The following is a 23799-nucleotide window of genomic DNA, read 5'->3' as shown; positions in this document are numbered from 1 at the left end:
CAAGAATTCTAGAAATTTATCATTTTCTCCCTTTCTTAAGACTCTACTGGAGTAAATGCTCCAGCAAAGCAAGAAGGTAAAACAAGAGCTTAAGAGAGTCAATACAAGAAGAGGCAAAGGAAGACCTAAAGTGATAGCTGTATGGCCAACCTATAGAGCAATCAATACAATTAAGACAGTCTGTCCACCAATCTTCCCCATCACAGCAAATGGCATGACTATCTACTCACTTACTCCAACTTCAAATAGAAAGTCATTCTTGATTCATTTTCAAACCTCAAATTCAACATCCTCATTATTTTACCTTCTTAATAGCTTATTAAACTATTAATTTATTTCCATCTCCCTTGTCACCACCATTTCTAAGACTCCATCATTTCTCACTTGGTCCACTGTAACAGATAGTTAACTAGTATACCCTACTCTGCCTAAGCCATTGTCTCTATAACAACCAGTGATTCTACTTTTACATATAAATAAGATCACGTCACTTCTACTTAAAATTCTTCAATAGCTTTTCAGTCCATCCAGAATAAAACACAAGCTTCCAAATATAGCCCACCAGGCTATGCATAATCTGACCTCTGACTACCCTTAGAATCTCACTACATTTCCTTCTTACACTCTCTCACTACATTCCAAGCACAGTAGCAATGCAGATCCATGAAGATGGGAAGTTTTCTCCTGCTGCACACATAGTATTTATTTCCTTTTTACATCAAATCCCCTAGCTCTTCTCATGGAAGTACAATAATCCCCCCCCCCCTTATTCATTGCTTTGCTTTCCAGTTTCAGCTACCCTGGGTCAACTGCAATCCACAAATACACAATGGAAAATTCCAGAAGCAATTCATAAATTTTAAATTGTATTCAGGGTGATGAAATCTCACACCATCTCATTCTGTCCTGCAGAGCATTCCCTTTGCTGAGTGTAGCTGTCGACACTATCCACCTATGAATCACTAGGTAATCAGATCCACTGTCACTGTACATCAGTGTCTGAGTTCAAGTAACCCTTATTTTACTTAACAATAATCCAAAGCACAAGGACCCGTCTCTAAAAAAAATAGCTGGGCATTGTGGCAGGTACCTGTAGTCCCAGCTACTCGGGAGGCTGAGGCAAGAGAATCACTTGAGCCTAAGAGTTTGAGGTTGCTGTGAGCTGTGACTCCACGGCACTCTACTAGTGGCAACAACGTGAGACTTTGTCTCAAAAAACTAAAATAATATAAAATAAAAAGGGTTTTCTTTAACTGAATTATGTTGTATTTCCTGATGGAATAGTATGTAACTATTTAAATGAGATTTTTAAAAATTATTTAGAATATATGGGTAGCAAGATAATTTTTAAAAATGAGAACAAATTGGATGGAGAGAATCTGTCCTACTAGTTACGACATTCCACAAAGTTATAATATAGGGTGATCCAAAAGTCTCCATACACAGGAAAAATTGAATAGCAGCAGGTATCTTGGAACGTGTTCACCATGAGTGGGAGATAAGACTTTGTGTGTGTACATGTGTGTAAAAAGAGACGGCCAACATATACAGAATATTTTCTTAGTATTTTGTAAAATTTTTTAATGAGTATTTTATAAACAAAGGGACATCTAGCTACAATATCCCACCTACGTATGGCAACTTCTGGGACATCCTGTACTTGAGGCAATGTAGAACTGGCACATGGACAACGAGGCTACTTATCAGAACAAAAAGCCTAGAAACAGACATGTAATATAAACTTGACATAAATACAGAGATAGCACTAAAGATCCATAGCAAAGGATGGACTTCTCCATAAATGATGCTAAGTCAACCAGCAGGGGGGGCGGGGGGGGTGTGAAGAAACCTTATTGCTATCTCACCCCATATAGAAAAAATAAATTTTCACTTAAAGACTTAAAGTAGAAAAAAATAAATTTCTACTTAAAGACCAAAAATGGGAGGAAAAAGGGAAAACTTTAAAATTCTTAAAAGGGGGTGGCGCCTGTGGCTCAAGGAGTAGGGCGCCGGTCCCATATGCTGGAGGTGGCGGGTGTTGCCCTGCTAGAGTGCTGTGGCATCACAGCTCACAGCAACCTCAAACTCTTGGGCTTGAGGAATCCTTTTACTGCAACCTCCCGAGTAGCTGGGACTGCAAGCACCCACCACCATATCCAGCAAGTTTTTATATTTTGAGTTGCGACAGGGTCTCATGTTTGCTCAGGCTGGTCTCAAACTCATCAGCTCAAGATATCCACCAGCCTTGGCCTCCCAGAGTGCTAGGATTACAGGCATGAGTCACTGCACCCAGCCAACAAAGATTTTTTTTTAAATATCAGGGAAGGAAAGAAACACAAAAAGTATGCCAAAACCTGAAGAGTTACTCTGAAATACCCTGTGATCCATTTGAAAATCTCTTTATTATCAGACCTAGAAGAAAATTAATTGACTTAAAGGTCACAGAAAGATGAAATCAAAATCAAAGCAACAAAATGACAAGAAATGAGCACGGTAAAGGCCAAAAATTACTGTAAGGGCAAACTGGAAAATACACTCGAGATGTGATCCTAATGAGTTCAATCAGAGATGGAGTTCATCTAAAGAAAGTATTTTGTAATTTAGGAGGCCCCAATCAGTATCTAACTTGTCTATAATAATTTGAGAAATTCAGACTGAAGAATGAATCCTACCATAATCTCCATTTCATAATCTCCACCTCCTATCACCATTTACAAGCTGAGGAAGCCTGCCTAAGCACCTGGCCTGCTGCTTGACTAAATGGTACAAATTTCTAAACCAGTAAAAGAAATTCAAAAGTCAATTTCCAATCCCTGACCACTCTAAGGATGACAATGTATTTCTAAATCCCCCAACACATACAGTTAACTTTTAGATTCAAAGGGGGGGAAAAAAAGTTAAATCCTTCCTATGAACTCCACCAGAGTTCTTTCTACCACATTCGTTTTCCTAAACAAAAAAAAGGACACTAGCAAAATGACTAGCAAACAGTAATAGTACATGATAAATTAAGTATTTGATTATTGAAGATGATACCAGGTCTTTTAAACAGCATTCTACTATTCCAGAGAAGTGTCCAACTTGGATGTAAAGTCACACACCAGCAAGATTTGTAAAAGGCAAAAGTCTAACAAGGACAGCAAAAAGAGAATCAAGAATACGACCTTTCTGCTTTTACCACTGTGACTGCCACCACCACCACCCCTCCAAACCCAACACCACATGTTTGGCCCAGAGGCCATCCTACTCTCTAAATAGCCCTGCAGCAACTTCATGGCACTGCCTCAAATAGGGACACACAAAGGTACCTTCCACTGCAACAAGGTGCTAGCCGGCACATTGCTTTGTCACCTGCCAGAGCACCAGGATGCAGATATGGTGTGGATCTGGGACTCAAAAACCTGGCTTCATGTGATCATCATATGACCTCATCATGGATATGTATAGCACATACCACCCTCAAAGACATCAAGTAGCCCATCATCAGACATTTTTCACAAAGACCACAAGCTCCCTATCCCCTGGGAAGCTGTGGCAGACCAAGTTGAGCAGTATGGATTCATCTATCTGTACTTTAGGCACAGATTGCTGGCCCAGTTGCATTATTGAAGAGGACAGCATATGGGGGCACCCTCTATGACAAGATATACAAGAGCTTGATAGAGGAGGTGGACACAGTGGACAATGGGACCTCAGGAAGGGAGGAAGGGGAGCTTCAATATGCACCAACCACTTCCCTGAGTGCCTGGGTCACTCAACTTAATCCCATCTACAATCAACCTAAGCAAGATACTTGAGGCAAGGTACAAACATACAAAGGGTTTAATTCTTAGAGAAGAGTTTCTACAAGGACTACGCTTCCACCACCCTATCTAGCTGCCTGCCTGGGGCTTTGGTGGAAAAGGGCCCAAGTGATTCCAGGTGGACCCAAGTAGGGAAATAGCAAAATTGGAAAAAGGTGGATGCCCCTGAAAGGAGTATCTCTACCACATGGAATCTGGGCTGGCTGCCCCCCAGCCACCAAACTTACGTGGCTAAACAGTGGTAGGTATGGTGTGTGCTCAAGGAGTCCCACTCATCCCAAAGCTGGCTGCCTCTGCCAGAGTCACAGCAAGATCATCAGGAGGAGGTCCCACTGGACCGGATCTATGGGATCCCTGGCTGCTAGGGTTTTCATCAGTGGGCACCACGTCAGAGAAGGTACTTTGAGCATAACACATGCCACCTTGGCCCAGCACCTAGAGCCTATGTGTCCCACAAATCCCCTAAAATAATAAAACTTCTTCCACATTAAAAAAAAAAAAAAGGAATGCAACATTTCTAGTAAGAAAACGCTCAAAGATGAAGGGAATGCATCAAAAGCCACTTGATAGAGCTCCCAATGACAGATGCTGGAACAAATGGACAACAAATAAATGATGATAATATCTGAATTATAACACACAGTACAAAATAAATCCCTAAAATTTATACTGACATAAATAAATAAATGAGTAATTTAGGGAGAAGGGACAGTGCTTCCTTATAGTAGTAATTAAATTAATAAATGTAGGAAGAAAGAGGGAAATAGAAAAATCACTCTAGACAACCACCAGAGTAATAATAATGGTTGGCAGACAAGGACTTTCAAAGGATGCTGAAATTAATGGACAAAACTATAATCAGAAACAGGGTATTTGCAAAGTCTCAAAGCATCATTACACCAGATACAGTACTTAATAATTAAAAGGGAAAATAAGTTAACTTTACAGTGGAGAAATCTGGTAGACAAAATCTTAACCAAGTGATCCAAGCCAATATACCAGGAAAAAGCCATATCGCCATCATATATTCCCTGACCCGATGCACTGAGAATAGTACAACACAACTATAGTATTCTCGGGAAAAAACACATTTCCCACGCTAATGAAAAGAAAATATTAAACGAGCCCATGTGGAAGGAAGGACATTTTACAAAATAATTGACCACTACTCTTTAAAAAGTGTCAAGGTCTTGATAGACAAAGAAAAACTAAGGAACTTTCACAGGTTGGGGAGACTAAAGACACTTGTCAACAAAATGGAATTTGTATACTGGACTAGAGATCCTGAACCAAAAAAAGGACATTAATGGGAAAAGTGGCAAAAATCAAGTAAAACTACGGAACAATTAATAATACTATAATAATGTTAATTTCCTGCATTTTTATAACTCTTTTGTAAATCTAAATTTATTTCAAAATAAAATGTTTTTTTTTAATGCAATATTTGTAGGTGTGGTATCTTGCTATTTCAATCCCATTGTGAGGAATGACTCATTTGGGTTAGTTATTATAATTTTCATATAAAGACAGATTACAAAACGATGTAAAATTCAGAATATATTCATTGTTGGATTGCAGCAAACACAAGAAAACATGCCAATGAATGAAAAACCACACTTCCTAAAATTCCCATGGCATACTGTTTACACAGTGATCAACCACAAAAAAGACACGTACATCCTTATCGTAAAGCAATGGCCTACCCCACACACACACACAAATTACTTGAAACATAAAATATCAAGAATTGTACAAAACCAACTGAATGAACATGTGATACCATGATTTACAAACTTCTGCGCTGTTCACTTTCTATGAGTCTGATTAGGAAAGTTTATTATTAGGCAAAGGTTGAATTGGTTCTGGTACATTCACTGAATTAGTTCCGATACATACCCAGATTTCAAGTCAGTTATCCTCAAACAGTTTGTAGCATCCAGTCCCACTTTTCCATTCCGGACCACACTAGATATAAATGGGGAGAGCATTGGAGAAATTCTGTTCAAGGCCACTTCCGGGGACATTTTAACTTGATTTGTAAATCACCAACTGAAAGCAGAACAAAAGAAAAATAATCAGAGTTTACAAAGGAACTAGATGCAACAAGATTCCTGAAAACTTACACAGCGAACACTTTCTCTTGCATGAATAAAATACCACATTTCCCATCTTCAGGGCAACCACTTCCAAAGAATCCCTAGAAGAAACCACCTCCCTGTTGCTCAGCTACTTAGGCCATGGACTACACCACTACTTTTCAGGAACAGAAAGAACTCTTGAAACACAATTTCCTCCTCCTTCCCCAAAATGATTTCTATACTGTCACAATCAAAGCTGTCCTACTCTACCTTACCATTGGCTTATTCTACTTCAGTTGAGGCCAAGGAGCCTGATTAAGAATCTCTCCCTCTGTGCCCCACAAGGAGTAGGAACTTCACAATTAAATCATGAAAACATACACCTATCCAGATATTAAGCAACACAGACTAACATGTATCATAAAGTCTTTGACTTTAAGGCTCTAAGAAGTCCCTACCCTTGAAAATACAAAAGTAGAACTAATAAATCATATCTAAATTACTTGGAAATTCATGGAGCTGAGAGAGGAAGTGCATTAATTCGTCTTAATAGATTTCTAAATGAAAGCCTCTACTTTTAGATGTAAGCCAATTCAAATCGTCATTTTCTTCCTCAGTCCTACCGAATCCCACATCAAAAGCAAGTTAATTTCCAGCAAGTTACAAGTAAATGATGTTCTGGTTCTAGTTTTCATATATTACATGTATACTACATGAGAACTTAGAACTACCTGCTAAATAAATATTGAAAAGTAGCACCTGTTTTTAATTTATCATTTCCGACAGTACACACGCAAGTAAGAAAGGGAAAAGACTACAGTGATCTTCAAAAAAAATGTGTGCCAGGCGGTGCCTGTGGCTCACTGGGCAGGGCGCCGGCCCCATATACTGAGGGTGGCAGGTTCAAACCCAGCCCTGGCCACCTATTTTTTGTTGTGACAGGTGCCTGTAGTCCCAGCTATTCGGGAGGCTGAGGCAAGAGAATTGCCTAAGCCCTGTGAGCTGTGAGGCCACAGCACTCTACCAAGGGCAACAAAGAGAGACTGTCTCCTAAAAAAAAAAAAAAATGTTGTGTGCCTATTTAGTGATGACACCAGAAGTACCTTTAAGATGATAAAAGCTTTATATTTTATACTTCAATTCCAAATCATCCTTTCTACAAATATAAAACAAGCTCCTTTTCTGACCATGTGTAACAGATGAACCTCCTACTGTCATTACAAAGTAAAAATAAACATCTAACACACTATACCACCAATCATAAACAGCATGTACATTTTTTTTTTTTATTGTTGGGGATTCATTGAGGGTACAATAAGCCAGGTTACACTGATTGCAATTGTTAGGTAAAGTCCCTCTTGCAATCATGTCTTGCCCCCATAAAGTGTGACACACACCAAGGCCCCACCCCCCTCCCTCCGTCCCTCTGTCTGCCTCTCCCCCCCATAACCTTAATTGTCATTAATTGTCCTCATATCAAAATTGAGTACATAGGATTCATGCTTCTCCATTCTTAGCATGTACATTTTTAAAACACTTTATCACTAATAAGGAGCTTTCTATACATAAGTACAACTGACCTTCACAAGCCAAGATAGTAAGGAAAGTATTTTAATTTCCATTTTGCAGATAATATGAATAACTACCATAATTTGACTTTGAACAGTATACTAATATATATCACCATTTATTTTGAAGCCTATTTTTTCTTTTCTGCAACATTTCCACCTTTATTTCTATCCACTGATGTCACAGTTCTTGAAGGGTTTATGTAGATCATATGCAAAACACAAAAATACTTATCTTGGAAAAAAGCAAAAGGGTCTCACCTACATTACAAAATACTGTGGTTTTTTTCCCCCATAGTGTCTTCTCTTATTTACCTCTCATTTCTATGAAAAAAGGAAACAGAACCAACACATTCTAAACATCTACTTACTATGTGGCACTATATTACTCACCTCTACCTGTAATTTCACCTACGTCCCTCCAAACCTGTTCCTAAGAATAGTGATTGTTCCCATTTTATGGAGGAGAAAACTAAAGCTTAGCAGAACAACCACTTGTTCAAAGTCATAAACCTACCAAGCAGAAGGTTCAGAATTCAAATTGAGATCTTTCTCAAAATCCACTATACTCATCCTCATATTAAATAAACATGATAAATTTGATCACTAAAGAGAAAATGACCAAGGTGATTTTTTTAAAGCATACATCTTGTAAAATCTGAACAGAAAAAAGTCATGAATGTAAATAAATAATTGATTTACAATGAGAAACATCTAGCCTACTGCTGGCCTATGGGGGAAGCTGGTCTGAATGAGTCCCTAGTCAAATGCTAAAGAGAACAAACCTGCTCCTAAAGCCAAACCATGCTAAAGGTGACAACAACCCTTTCCCACTTAGCAACTGCCACGATTTTAGGATGACGCCTGAGGGAATAAATTATGTCTTTTTTCCAGAACAAGTATGAAAACTATTTTTTTGACAGTGCAAGATTTCCTGCAGCATTATAATGTTTCGACCATCAGGTGTGACTTCTCTAAGAAAGAGGAACAAATATATTGACTCCAAAATTATGAGTCACTTAAAAGTCAAAGATAGTGATCCCTTGGTGAGGCAAGACCCCATGGGCTGGGGTCACTCCCCAGTAGTAACTTTTACTCAAGGTAGCACTGTAATAGATCCAGATACGCACGCAAACGTTAGTTCTGCATTTGATTTTGACGTACTATAGAAGGAAAATGCAAAATTACAATTTTTACAATAGTCTGCTGTCCCAAAATAAGGTCACATAAGGTCCTCTGATGGGAGGCCTGGGGAATAACAAAGACGTCTTAAGGACCGTCCACATTCTCGCAATTAAAATGAGATGACAAACAACGGAGGAAACGTGTGCCCTGCTGACGTCATGGAACGGAAAGGGGTGGCATCCTGCTGCGTCACATCGATGTCACACAGCGCACGAGGGAAGTTACCCTGGAGAAGTGATTTCTCCGAAGGGCAACTTTCAAGGAAAGCAAATCAGGTCAGACCCAAAGAATGACGACCACTCCATTCTAGGGGACATCTAAAACGGGACACTCTTCCCTCTCCTGTTGTATGATCCACTCATCAAGCGACAAGGGAGGAGGGTTGATTGATCCTCTGAGTTTAATCAGGGACCAAGGACAGGCCAAATACGGAAATAGAGAAGCCTCGGGGGCTTGTTCTTGAGGAGACTAGCGTGAGGGCGGGGTGAGAAGGGCATCTTTGGCACGGGGGCCTTCTCCCTCAGAAGAGAAGGGGACCCCTCTGGCCATATTTAAACCACAGTTCTTAGCGCCACCTGTGCGACTCGGGATCCAACCTCCCCGCACCAGCCCCAGTCCAGGTACCTGGAACTTAGTCCGATCGGTAACCGGCGACTACGTGGGGTACAGGTTACCCGAGCGCGCCCCCGACCGACGCACCCACCTGCGCGCGCGCCGCGGGCCGGATGCGTGCGCGCACCCCGGACGTCCCGCCCCATCCCCTCGGCGGCCCAGGAGCCGGGCGCCGTGCGCGCCCCCGCGCCGCGCCAAAACAGTCGCTCGGAAAGGCGTCCCCGCAGTGCCTGACGGTTCCTACCTCAGTGCTGCCTCCTGAGTAGCCGCAGAGCAGAGTCTCGCAATAGCAGGAGGGCTGTAGCGTGAGGCTGCGCAGGGAGACGATTCCGGGAAGAACAGGGGCCAGTTGATGAGCAGGGTGATTTCGGGCATTCAGGTGGGCGACCGCGAAGGCGTCTGAAAGGCCCGCGTTGTTAGGGAGTGTAGGAGCGGCGTCTCTGGTTACGGGGTTAGGCCAAGGGCAAAGGGCAAAGGGCAGCGTCCCAAAGAGCAGCACCCCTTCTGAGCAATGGCGGCGTCAGGGGAACCCGGGAGGCAGTGGCAGGAGGAGGCGGCGGCGCTGGTAGTGGTGGGCTCCTGCATGACCGACCTAGTCAGGTTAGTTCGGGGCCAGTACGCAGTCTGAGGCTCGGGGGAGGAAGCGGACTGTGCTCTCTGCGCTCCCTTGACACTAGGTTTGGGGGATGGACAGTGGTAGCCTTTGGTGTGAACTACAGGTTTCCCCAGTCCGTATCCTGAATTCTTGGCATAGAAGAATTTGAATTTGTAAAAATAAGTGTCAGGCCAATGTACACAGGAGGCCAGGGTTTAGTGAAAGCTCCAATATTACTAGGAGTGCCTCCGAAGACCTGTTGCTCTTTTCTTGGTCAAGACCGCTGAGTCTTACTAGTCTGGTGACTTGCCCACGTTATACTACCTGGCAAGATTGTTGTGAAGACTAAATGAAGTAAAGTGTTTTGTCAACCACAACACTATCCAAATTGGATTTTATTCATTTAATCTTGTATAACGAATCAAGCAGAGGTCAAAAAGACGATTAGTCAGTCACCTTTCACAATATTGTTGGCATTCTTTGAGTATTTTGTATATACAGCTTATTTTTCAGTAATGTAACCATGACCGACCCAATATTTACAGCCATTAGAACACTATGATAAAATAATGATAGAAAATATGTTAAATGAAAATAATTGAGTGAGATGGGTAGAGAGATCCTTCTGATTTTTTTTTTTTTTTTTTTAATGAAAACAGTTTTTGTAAGTATAAAAGTAAGCAGGGGCCGTGGCTAACACTTATATTCCCAGTAGCTGGGACTACTGGCCCAGTTCAAACCTGTCAGCCTTGGTGTATTTTATTTTTTCATGAAGTTGGAGGTGGGATGATTGCTTGAGGCTAGGAACTGAAGACCAGCCTGAGGGATATAATTAGACCTCTACCCACCCAGGCCTATAGTCCCAGCTACCATGGAGACCGAGACAAAAGGATCCCTTGAGCCAGGAGTTTAGGGTGAGACCATGCCTCCTAAATAAACTGTAAAAAAAAAAAAAAGTAATAATACTAAGTTCAGACATTCCAAGAAAATCCTATCACTCAGATTGCTTCAGTTTAATATTGGTGACTAGCTTATAATGCTATTTTATATTATAAAAATTAAAAACGGGCCAGGCACAGTGTCACATACCTGTAATCTAAGCATTATGAAGGCCAAGACAAGAGGATCACTTGAGGCCAGGGGTCTGATGAAATCCTGGGCAATACAGCAACAGCCCATCTCTAAAAAAACTAAAATCAGTCAAACATGGTAGTGCACATCTGTAGTCCTGCCTACTCAGGATACTGAGGCAGCATGATTGCTTAAGCCCAGGAGATTGAGGCTGCAATGAGGTATGATCATACCACTGCATGCCAGCCTGGCAACAGAATGAGACCTGGCTCTTAAAAAATAAAAAAATATTAGGTGGCGCCTGTGGCTCAAGGGGTAGGGCGCCGGTCCCATATGCCCGAGGTGGCAGGTTCAAACCCAGCCCTGGCCAAAAACCAAAAAAAAAAAAAAGAAAAAAAATTAGGTATAATAGGAGCTTGTCTTTCCTAAAATTTTGCTTTTCCAAAGAGTAACAGAGAACAAGAAAATAAAAAAGTCTTTGGGCAATCAAAATAAGTCACCAAATCCCTGCACTAAACCACCTATAGTCTACTCAGAAAATAGTTCCAGGGTCTGCAAGTAAACAATTTAATCTTACCTTGCTTAAAATGTTTAGAAACTATGTCACCAAATTTTCAAACAGATTAGGTGAAGAGTAGCAAGGAGAGACTGCCAGGGGCAGGCATATTTATTGAAGAAAACCTGTGAATGAGTAAGAGTATGTAACCTGAAGAAGCAACAAAAGAATTTTAAATACCTTTGGCCATTATTTTTCCACAAATATTTGAGCTGCTGCCTTGTCAAATATTGTGCCAAGATAGATATACTTCCTTTATTGACAGAGCATGAATCTAGTTTTAGACATTTGATGAAGAGGCTTATGCATCTTTTTCTAGAACAAGAGTCAACCAACCTTTCTGTAAAGGGCTAGATAGTAATTAGTGTGCAAGTGTGTGCAAAGCCATATCTAGGCTTTGCAGACCAGATATGGTCTAGGTCACTTTTTTTTTTTTGAGACGGAGTCTCACTATGTCACCCTTGGTAGAGTACCGTGGCATCACAGGTCACACCAACCTCAAACTTTTAGGCTTAAGCAATTCTCTTGCTTCAGCCTCCCAAGTAGCTGGGACTACAGGTGCCTGCCACAATGCTCAGCTATTTTTATATTGTTCTTGCAGTTGTCATTGTTTAGCAACCCTGGGCCAGGTTTTATGTGGCCGGCGCCCTCACCAACTGAGCAATGGGCACCGAGCCAAGGTCACATTTTTTAAAACAATCTTTTAAAAATGTAAAAAATCATTCTTCCACGCTTTACAAAAACAGGCCATATTTTGCAGATCATCATATTACACACCAGTATAATAATTGATTTTATAGATGATGACTTTTCAAGAAAAGGTAATATAGTACTTATTACATTTTATATAAAAATAGGGCATGTGTTTCACTTTAGAAATAGTTTGATCAAAAATATGTAAAGTTTTGGCTTGGTGCCCATAGCACAGTGGTTACCGTGCCAGCCACGTACGCCCAGGCTGGCGGTTCGAACCCGGCCTGGGCCAGCTAAGCAACAATGACAACTGCTACAAAAAAATAGCTGGGCACTGTGGCAGGCACCTGTAGCCCCAGCTACTTGGGAGGCTGAGGCAAGAGAAATCGCTTAAGCCCAAGAGTTTGAGGTTGCTGTGAGCTGTGACACTACAGCACTCTACCAAGGGTGACATAATGAAACTTTGTCTCAAAATATGTACATATATATATAGTTTAATTACATAAAGGAATAAACCTTCAATAAACTTTCATCTAAAATAATTCATTCCTTGGGAAATTCATCTAACTAAATGTTAATCATGCTTTTATATGTGAAGTGGCCAAAGAAAGAAAGCTGAACAATTTCCCATGCACTCTACTTGAATAAAAGTGTCAGTTAAAATTCAGAGCCACTTCCTTGTTAGCAAACTAAGCTTTCTGTGAAGCTTGTCCTTCAGATACTAAAGATAACTATAATACTTTCAGAATGATTACTTTGGGAACTGTGGGGTGGAAGAGGGTGGAGCAGTGGTGTCAAAGACCCATTTTAGCATGTCAAGATTTTTAGATCTTATTTCAGAGCTAGAGAAATTTAGAGATCATTTATCCTAGCACGTCAGGTAAGTAAAATGAGGCCCAGAGAAGTAGCAAATTCCTGCATTGTGTATAACCTTTCTAATTTCACTTCTTTTACTATTGTCTTTCCTTTATGAAATAAATATCCACATTTCTACTCTTCACATGAATTGCTATTAAAATTTTTTTTTTTTTTTTTGTAGAGACAGAGTCTCACTTTATGGCCCTCGGTAGAGTGCCATGGCATCACACAGCTCACAGCAACCTCCAACTCCTGGGCTTAAGCAATTCTCTTGCCTCAGCCTCCCAAGTAGCTAGGACTACAGGCGCCCGCCACAACCCAGCTATTTTTTGGTTGCAGTTAAGCCGGGGCCGGGTTTGAACCGGCCACCCTCAGTATATGGGGCCGGCGCCCTACCGACTAAGCCACAGGCACCGCCCTGCTGTTAAAAATTTTATTACCAGCTTGGCGCCTATGGCTCAAGCACCTAAGGCGCCAGCCACATACACCTGAGCTGGCGGGTTCAAATCCTGCCCAGGCCTGCCAAACAACAAAGACAGCTGCAACCCAAAAATAGCTGGGCGTTGTGGCAGGCGCCTGTAGTCCCAGCTACTTGGGAGGCAGAGACAGGACAATCGCTTAAGCCCAGGAGTTGGAGGTTGCTGTGAGCTGTGATGCTACAGCACCCTACCCAGGGTGACAGCTTGAGGCTCTGTCTCAAAAAAAAAAAATTTTTTTAATGTTATTCCCCTATAGATTCTCTCTACTTATTCCCACAGCTTTTCTACAAACTTTTCATGGTCTCTGATTACTTATGGCTCTGAAGAGTTTTACAAAACAACAGAATTTTTTAAGCAAAAATCCTACATCTGTTATAAACTTAAGTGTACCTTTGCTAGTTATAGTACATATCATGGCTATTAGTTTCCTACTCTTACTGTAACAAATTACGACACACTTAATGTAATAAATTTATTACTTATGCCCTAGAGGTCAGAAGTCTGACACAAGTCTTACTGGGCTAAAATCAAGTTCTCAGAGCTGTACCCCTTTCTGGAGGCTCTAGGAGATAATCTTTTTTTTTTTTTTGCAGTTTTTGGCGGGGGCTGTGTTTGAACCCACCACCTCCAACATATGGGGCCGGCGTCCTACCCCTTTGAGCCACAGGCGCTGCCCGGAGAGAATCTTTTTTTTTCCTTTCAGCTTCTAGAGCAGTTTTTCAGTATTTTTTAATCTCACAGCACACTTGAACCTATAGTTAAATTTCCACAGCACACTTAATTTATGTTGATCAAAAAAAGTAAAAAAAAAAACAAAACAAAACAAAACACTGTCCTTTGAACTTCTTTGGAAAATCATTTAATTAATGATCTTTAAAATTTCCATGGCACACCTAAGAGCCTCTCGTTGCACACCAGTTGAAAGTCACTGTTCTAGGGGCTATCCACATTCCTTGCCTCATTATGGAGCCTTCATCTTTAAAGCCAGCATGGTTGGTCAAGTTTTCCTCTCATTCTTCTCAGTCTTCTGCCTCCCTTGCCTACATTCTAAGAATCTTTCTGATTACATTGGGCCCAATGACATAATTTAGGATAATCTTATTTTGTGGTAGTTTATTAGCAACCTTAATTTCCCTTTGCCATGTAGCAACATATTCACAAGTTCTGGGGTGGACATCTTTCCTACACAGTGATTTAAAAAAAAAAAATCTCATGATACTTATTAGATCTTTGTCTATCAGTCCATCCTCACATTTGACAGATGAGGTAACTAAGAGTTTAAATGACTCATCCCAAATCATACAGCCAGTTAGTGACATACTGAAGACTGAACCCAGATCTTCCAACCCTTATTTCCATTATATCATTCTTCCTAACTCTAGCTAATATTTATTGCTCTTTTCATCAATAGTTCATTTGAGAGCTGGTAGTCTGTACTTTCATTGTGTGCTTTATAAGATGATAAGGAATAACAACTAAACATTTGTAATTTTTAGGTGTAAAGATAGTATTTTCATTTCTCTTCCTTATTTTATTCCTGTGTTTAACTGTAACCAGCCTGGATCCCCCGTACCTATTCTTCAGTATCATTTTAGAAGTAAAACTGCTTCAATAACTCAGCCCTTTTGGATGGCCTTCAAGTCTAGCTTTATATATTACGTTATTGTGTGCCAGACACTGCTAATTCAATCAATGAGCAACTTTTTTTTCATTTCTAATTTCAGTTGGCTATGAATAGTAAGCTCTATGTAGTAATAATGCTTAAAAATCATTAGCTCATCTAGCATGGCAAACAATGGACGTCATTTAACACTCACTTTTATTTTTATTATCCTCTTCATTCTTGAACACTCATTTCTAAAGTTACACATTGCAAATATGGGACATTAAGCCTGATCTTGTGGGAAATAAGGTCAAAGCTCCTCCAAAGACAGACTTCCTCAAAAACTCAATAACAGAAGAACATTTCTAGGTTAGGCTCACAGACCTTGGGCAATTATGCTTTCATTAATCCTTATTTTTATGACATGTATCACTGATTTTTTCAATTCAACAAACATTTACTGAGTTTATACTGTGTGCCATGTACTTCCCTAGGTGCAAAGAATATAGCGATGAAAACTATATTTAATTTCCCTGTCTTACTGAGTTTATATCCTAGTAGGAGAGACAGACTATATCACTAGAAATAAGAAAAATATATTCTGAGTTAGATAAAAGCTAAGGAGAAAAATAAAGCTTAAAAGGGGGGTGGGAGTAGTAAGTTTAGATCCCTGGCCACAGAAAGCCTCACCGAGAAGGTGATGTAAAAATCTGAAGAAGGAAAGGAAACAAGTCATAACCTGGGGGCAGAGCATTCTGGGCAGAGGGAATGATGTATAAAAAGACACTATTCAAGGAACAACTTGGAGTCCAGTGTGGCTAAAGAAGAAAAGGGTTGAGTAGAGGACATGGGGTCATACTCTAGATGATGAAAACAACTGGAGGATTTGAGCAGAAAAATGACATAATAGGATTGTAATAGGATCTTTTGGGGAGCTATAAGAAGTAGAATGAAGGAAGGCAAATGCAAAAACAGAAGACAAGTTCAGAGTCAATGGTGATTTCAATCCAATGGTGGATTTCAATCCAATGGTGATTTCAATCTAATGGTGGATTTCTTGCCTGGATTACTGTGATTAAAAGGGGTGTATGTAGCCTGAAATGAGCATTTTTGGATTATATTTTGGAGGTAGAGCTGACAAGATTTGCTGAGGTGAAAGGTCAAAGATTACCCCAAGTTCTACGGCCTCTGCAAGTGAAAAGGGAGTTGACCCTTGCTGAAATGCTCTGCAAGGAGAAAGAGAATTGACCCTTGCTGAAATGCGGAAGATTATGAACAGAGAAAGTTGGGTGACAAGGGGCTATATTAGGAGCTCAGGGTGGACACGTAAGGGTTGAGGAACCTATTAGACATGCAATTGAAGAAAGAGGTCAAAGAAATAGATACATGAGTTTGGAGTTCAGGGGGAAGTCCATCCTAAAGATAATCAATTTGAGAACCATCAGTGTATACATATGGTATTTAAAGCCATGAGGCAGGACAAGATCACTAAGGGTCTTAGCTCCTAGAGCATCCCAACATTTAAAGGGTACATTTTCCACATAATTTATTTCCAGTCTCTTTGTACCCCTAAAACTTGCCTTGAGACAAGCTTATACAAATCCATGTTTATATTTCTATGGCAATAGACTATAATGTCAACTAAAACCCTATGTTATCCTTTTACTTGCTGCCAATTAAAAGTGATAGCTTGAGAAATAAGGATCACAATCACCCAAGCATCTAAATTTAATCCTGGCAAATGAGGAAATGATTGCCTAATCTCGGAAGATTTTAATTGGATAGTAGAATAAGTAAATTTAGAAACCTTTAGATCCAAATGGATGAAGCACTGGATGTAGATTATTAAAAAAAAAAAAAAAACAAAAAACTCAAATTTGTATATTGTACCTAGAAAGTTATATATGTTTGACATTTTACAGAACCCTCTAACCTGTGTCCTACCACAAGCCTCTTGCCTTGTCATATTTGGAACAGAAAAATCTCTTTAACAGTCACATTTTTAGGAAACTAAAAGCCACAGGAATTTTGATCCAAAAAGTATGATGTTTTCCCAGTATTAGAAAAATAGAATGCCATCCTTCATTCTTTTCCTTAAATTATTCTTGAAAGTTGCTTATCAATTACCAATCACTTTTTAAATTAGTTTTTTTAAAACATGTTTCTTTCAACTGTATCCCCTAATACCAAAAGAAATATTCATGGAAAATTTGCTATGTCCCTTTAATGAAAATATATGTTTAAAAAAATCATATAGAGTATATGACAAAGGACAACTACTGTGTACTATTATATAGCAGTCTGTTCCTTTGCCAGCCTTCTGTTCCTTAGGCCCATCATGTCTCTATTTTAAGGGAAACAAAACAAGGTAGACTTTGATAAATTTTGCTCTAGTATCTTTTTTAGAGATGAAGTCTCGACTCCGTGCCTGTGGCTCAGGGGCTAGGGCACCAGCCACATACACCGGAGCTGGCAGGTTCAAACCTAACCCGAGCCTGCAAACAATGACAACTACAACCAAAAAATAACCTGGTGTTGTGGCAGGCACCTGTAGTCCCAGCTACTTGTGAGGCTGAAGCAAGAGGATCGCTTAAGCTCAAGAGTTTGAGGTTGTTGTGAGCTACGTGTCTACCAAAACTGACATAGTAAGACTCTGTCTCAAAAAAAAATAGAGATGAAGGCTGTGTTGCCCAGACTGGCCTCCTGGGCTCAAGAAATCCTCCCACCTCAGACTTTTTTTTGTAGAGACAGAGTCTCACTTGATCGCCCTTGGTAGGTCTCAGCTCACAGCAACCTCCAAGTCCTGGGCCTAAGCAATTCTCTTGCCTCAGCCTCCTGAGCAGCTGGGACTACCGGCACCCAGGGAATAACAACCAGTGCCCAGTAGCCACAATGCCCGGCTACTTTTTGTTGCAGTTTGGCTGGGGCTGGGTTCGAAACTGCCACACTCGGTATATGGGGCTGGCACCCTATCCACTGAGCCACAGACTTCTTAGTAACTATGACTACAGATGTAAGCCACTGTGCCCTGCTTTGCTCATAATATTGACATACTGGAAGTGTGCTAAACGCTAGGCATATTGCAATTAGTAAAACTTGGTCACTGCTTTTCTTGGTCCATTTTCGGCTGCTATAACAGAATACCTTAGTAGGTAATTTATAGTGAACAGAAATGTATTGGCTCACTGTTCTGGAGGCTGAGAGGTCCGAGATAAAGGGCATCTAGTGAGGGCCTTCTCACTGCATGACCCCGTGATATGAAGGCAGAAAGAAAGGGACTAAATATATCCTTTTATTAGAAACTCACTGTCAGGATAACGAATGCACTCCTGTAATAATGGCATTAATGCATTCATAAGGGCAGGGACCTAAACACCTCTTAAAAGTCCTATCTCTTAATAGTGTTACACTGGCAATTAAATTTCAACATAAGTTTGGGAGGGAACAAACATTCAGACTGCTTTTGAGGAATTTGGACTCCACACAGGAATGCAAACAAGAGGTCATTACAGCATGATGTGGTCAAGTACCTACAGATTCTGCGGGAACACAGCGAAAACTTCCTGGAGGAAATACATTCTGAGCCAAGTCATAAAAACTAAGCAAGTAGCCAAGGTACAGTGGTGCCTGCCTTAGTCCCAGCTGCTTGAGAGGCTAAGGTGGAAAGACTGCTTGAGCCCAGGAATTAGAGATTAGTTTGGGCAACATAGTGAGAATCTGTCTCTAAAAAAAACCTTTTTTAAGTAAAAATAAGCAGGCACTAACCCTGCAAGAAAGGGGAAGGACATTCTACCAGTGAGGATAACAGGAGTGAAGTCACAGATATTAGGGGCGGGGGACAGCAACCACTGGCTCCACAGAGCATCAGGTGTAAGGTGGCAAGGAAAGGCTCCATCAGCCATGCTCACGTGCTTGAGTTTTATTCTGTAGGCCATGGGAGCTACTCAAGGGCTAAAAGTACAAGAATGACAGATTTATTTCACATGGCTCAGTTGGTGCCAAAGGCAGATTTTTAAAAAGCCAGTGTTTTGAAGGCAGCAAAGACATTCTCCTTGGAGACAGGAAGACCCATTTGGAAGGTAAAGCAATAGTCCTCATAAAGAATTGATGAGAGCCTGAACTAGGACAGTAGTGATATGGATAAAGAAAAGGAAAAGACTTAAAGAAATATTTAGGAGGTAAAATAGTTGGAAACATCTGTTTAGTAAAATGGATGTGATTCAAGCATTTATTCTCTGGTCTTTTATAAGCAAATTCTGATGTTGAATAGTTTTCCCTCATCAGCAAGACTTAGAAAATGGTGCCCTTAGAAAGAACCCTCTAATGAACATAAGAATTCTAGGCTTCATGCTTTTTAGGGAAAAGAAATGTTTTATTCCTTACAAATAAAAACAAATGATATTAAATAATTAAAAGATGTCTAAAAATAAATAAAAGATGTCAAGTCTTCTCTAGGAGAAAAAAATCCTAAATTTGGTTTTGAGATTTAAGAGAAATTATTAAAATGCTTTTGTAATTGTAATGGGGAAACTAATGTTAAATTTGGCTCAAAAAAATTAATAGCTATAGGTTTAAGAAATAAGATTACAGGCAGTGGCCGTAGCTCAGTGGGTAGGGTGCTGGCCACATCCACCGAGGCTGGTGGGTTTGAACCCAGCCCAGGCCAGCTAAAACAACAATGACAACCACAATGAAAAAATAGCTGGGCGTTGTGTTGGGTGCCTGTAGTCCCAGCTACTTGGGAGGCTGAGGGAAGAGAATCACTTAAGCCCAAGAGTTTGAGGTTGCTGTGAGCTGTGATGCCATGACACTCTATCGAGGCTGACACAGTAAGACTCTGTCTCAAAAAAAAAAAAAAAAAAGAAAGAAATTAAGATTACAAGATATAAAGTAGAACCTTGAAACACAAAACAGAAGCTTTCATAGGGCAATACTGTACTCTTACAAAAAAAAATTGATTAGTCTTGTTAATTAAAAAAAGAAAAAGCTATTCAAAACTTACCACCCATATAACAAAGATATTTTAATGTATTAAAAGTGTTGTGGGAGGAACTTAAATAGTTTGGGACTAGAGAGTATTAGAGTAGGAAAGAATCTTGAGTTCATTTTTGTATCTCATCCTGCTCATTTTAGATATAGGAAACAAGTCTAGAAAGAATTAATTTTCCTTTCAGCAAATTCCTAAATTTAGAGCTAAAATTAAAATTTACGTCCCTCAGCCCTCAAATGCTAAAACATTATTGTGAAATTTTGAGTAGCAATTCAGAAGTTTGACATACACATACTGTAATTCTCAAGAGAAAGTGCTACTAAGGATTGCTTTCTTTGAAAAAAAGTAGCTAATAATGCAATTATCTGTAGGAGAGAACTTAATGTTGTCCTTGAGAATTATTTATGGATCTTTCTTAAATTGTCATTAAAATATACATGTTACCATTTTTAATTTGCAATTCAGTGGCATTAAGTATATTCAGATTGTTGTACAAACATCACCACCATCCATCTCCAGAACTTTTTTCAAACTGAAATTGTGTCCCATTAAATAACTCCCTATTCCCTTCTCCCCCCAGCCCTTGGCAACCACCATTCTACTTTCTATCACTATGAATCTGACTACTTGAAGTATATCATGTAAGTGGAATCATGCAGTATTTTTCCTTTTCTGACTGACTCATTCAATTTAGCATTATGTCCTCACAAAAGGAAAAGTGAACTTGGAAACATAGTAATAGAGATTATCTAAATTGAAGCATAGAGAAAAGAATGCACAGAGTCTGTGACCTGTGGAACAAATGGCCTACCCTATATGTAATTGAAGTCTAAGTACCTCATGTAAGTGGAATCCAATCATTGTGACTACTTCACTTAGTATAATGTCTTCAAAGTGTATCCCTGTTGTACCATGTGTCCAAATGTCCTTCTTTTTAAGGCTGAATAAATTCCATTATACGTATACATTATATTTATCTACTTATCAAGGGACACTGGGTTGCTTCTACCTTTTGGCCATTCTGAATAATGCTGCTGTTAATGTGAACATGCAATTATCGGCTCGAACACCTGTTTTCGCTTCTTTTAGGTATATGCTCAGAAGTGGAAATGCTAGATCATGTGATAATTCTATGTTTAATTTTTTGAAGAATTGCCACATTGTTTTTCTTTTTTTTTTTTTTTTAACGTTCTTTTTTCTTTTTTTTTTTTATTATTTTTTTTTTTTGGCCAGGGCTGGGTTTGAACTCGCCACCTCCGGCATATGGGACCGGCGCCCTACTCCTTGAGCCACAGCTGCTGCCCCACCACATTGTTTTTCATAGCAGCTGTACCATTTTTCCTTTAGTTTCTTGTATACGTGTGTATGTATATATATATATGTATATATATGTGTATATATACATATATATATATATATATTTTTTTTTTTTTTTGGTCACCCTGGGTAGAGTGCAATGGCATCACAACTCACAGCAACCTCAAACTCTTGGGCTCAAGCAATTCTCTTGCCTCACCCTCTGAAGTAGCCAGGACTACAGGCACCCGCCACAGTGCCCAGCTATTTTTTAGAGACGAGGTCTCACTCTGGCTCTTGCTCCAGCTGGTCTAGAACCTTGAGCTCAGGCAATCCACCCACCTCCCAGGGTGCTAGGATTATAGGCGTGAGCCACCATACCCGCCCTTTATATTTTATTTTTAAAGAGCCTATTCTTCTTAACCACTCAAGCTTCCTTTCCTACTTCAGTTTCTTCTATGAGGTTTTTGTTTTGTCTTATTTTTAGCTCCTGTTCATAGCCCTCTTTTATGTCCTCTTATGCAAATGTGCATCGCCATGTGCATGCATATGTGACATGTCTAAGTGTGTGTTTGTGCCAGGGGAGAAGGTCTGTGCAGGGAAAGAACTCAATAAACCTTATATCGTCTCCACTACCCCCAATCTCAGCAGCAGCACTATTGTAACTACTTACTACTCTGTTACTTGGAGATACCAAAATGTATTGATTCATTACCCTAAGTATATACCTTTAAGTTGTTTCTGTTGGCCATGATGAACTTCTTTTTTTTTTTTTTTTTTGTAGAGACAGAGTCTCACTGTACCGCCCTCGGGTAGAGTGCCGTGGCGTCACACAGCTCACAGCAACCTCTAACTCCTGGGCTTACGCGATTCTCTTGCCTCAGCCTCCCGAGCAGCCATGATGAACTTCTTAGAACACTTTTGTGCTCATGTCTGTTTCCTGAGGTAAATTCCTAGAGATGGAATTTCCAGGTGAAAGGAAATAACATTTTTTAACTTTTATTTGCCATCATAAAAATTGTTCACAAATATATTTGATTGTTCAGAATCATATGAAATTGTTTATACGCTACTGACAGTGTACAAAAAGGCCTCTTTCTTATATTCCTAACCAATGTATTGTTAATTGGGAGGTGATAAATATTATATTTCATTAAAGAGACATTGAATTTTTTTTAAATGTTAATTAGTTATTTGTATTTCTTTTCTGAATTGTTCATGAGTCCTTTGTCCTTTTCTTCTGTAAGATTTAAAATGCCAGCATTAAGAGAAAAAAAAATTGTGAAGAGATGGGTTTTTTTTACTAATTTATTTATTTTTATTGTTAAATCATAGCTGTGTACATTAGTGCAATCAAGGGGTACAATGTGCTGGTTTCATATACAATCTGAAATATTCTCATCAAACTGTTCAATGTAGCCTTCATGGCATTTTCTTAGTTACTGTATGTAGGCATTTGTATTCTGCCTTTAGTAAGTTTCTCCTGTACCCATTCTAAGATGCACCGTAGGTGTGGCCCAACCCATTACCCTCCCTTCACCATAACCTCCCCCCTCCCTTCCCCTTCCTTGGTCCTTTCCCCATAGTCTTGTGCTATAGTTGGGTTATACCTTCATGTGAAAGCTATAATTTAGCTTCATAGTAGAGCTGAGTACATTAGATACTTTTTCTTCCATTCCTGAGATACTTTGCTAAGAAGAACATGTTCCAGCTCCATCCGTATAAACATGAAAGAGGTAAAGTCTCCATCTTTCTTTGAGGCTGCATAATATTCCATGGTATACATGTACCACAATTTGCTAGTCCATTCGTGGGTCGATGGGCACTTGGGCTTCTTCCATGACTTAGCAATTATGAATTGGGCTGCAATAAACATTCTGGTACAGATGTCTTGGTTATATTGTGATTTTTGGTCTTCTGGGTATATACCTAGTAAAGGAATTAATTATAGGATCGAACGGCAGGTCTATTTTTAGGACTCTAAGTATTCTCCAAACATCATTCCAGAAGGAAGGTATTAGTGTGCATTCCCACCAGCAGTGTACAAGTGTGCCCTATTCTCCACATCCACAGCAACATCTCTGGTTTTGGGATTTTGTTATGTCGGCTACTCTTACTGGGGTTAGGTGATATCTCAAAGTAGTTTTGATTTGCATTTCTCTGATGATTAAGGATGATGAGCTTTTTTTCATGTGTTTGTAGATCGTGCGTCTGTCTTCTTTAGAGAAGTTTCTCTTCAAGTCCCTTGCCCAACCTGAGATGGGGTCACATGTTCTTTTCCTGCTAATACGTTTGAGTTCTCTGTGGATTCTGGTTATTAGACCTTTATCAGAGGTATAACCTGCAAATATTTTCTCCCATTCTGAGGGCTGTCTGCTTGCTTTACTCACTATGTTCTTGGCTGTGCAGAAG

General features: G+C 39.9%; 2 protein-coding genes across 6 annotated transcripts in view; one reads left to right on the top strand and one right to left on the bottom strand.

The window, feature by feature from the left end:
• The window catches only part of BABAM2 (BRISC and BRCA1 A complex member 2), a 474143-nt gene extending 464702 nt beyond the window's left edge, over positions 1-9441 (bottom strand). For 2 of the 3 annotated variants that reach the window (XM_053587205.1, XM_053587207.1), the window contains exons 1-2: positions 9259-9403; positions 5700-5852 (exon numbers count right to left, since the gene is read on the bottom strand). In XM_053587205.1, coding sequence (XP_053443180.1) covers positions 5700-5827 — 128 coding nt within the window. In that variant the 5' untranslated portion in view covers positions 5828-5852; positions 9259-9403. Of the gene's footprint in view, positions 1-5699; positions 5853-9258 lie in introns of all 3 variants that reach the window. The other variant, XM_053587206.1, reaches the window with a different exon arrangement.
• Positions 9442-9575: 134 nt separating this feature from the next.
• RBKS (ribokinase) overlaps positions 9576-23799 on the top strand; it is a 114564-nt gene continuing 100340 nt past the window's right edge. Inside the window, exons 1-2 of one of the 3 annotated variants that reach the window (XM_053587210.1) lie at positions 9576-9625; positions 20672-20732. Coding sequence is in view for 1 of the 3 variants with exons in the window: in XM_053587208.1 (XP_053443183.1) it covers positions 9758-9846 (89 nt within the window). In the remaining 2 variants the exon portion in view is untranslated. Of the gene's footprint in view, positions 9626-9713; positions 9847-20671; positions 20733-23799 lie in introns of those variants that run through there. The other 2 variants (XM_053587209.1, XM_053587208.1) reach the window with 2 other exon arrangements.

This window comes from Nycticebus coucang, chromosome 4 (genome assembly GCF_027406575.1).
Source record: "Nycticebus coucang isolate mNycCou1 chromosome 4, mNycCou1.pri, whole genome shotgun sequence".
NCBI classification, from domain to species: Eukaryota; Metazoa; Chordata; class Mammalia; order Primates; family Lorisidae; genus Nycticebus; species Nycticebus coucang.
The sequence above is the reverse complement of the archived record's forward strand: the minus strand, read 5'-3'. Positions and strand labels throughout refer to the sequence as shown.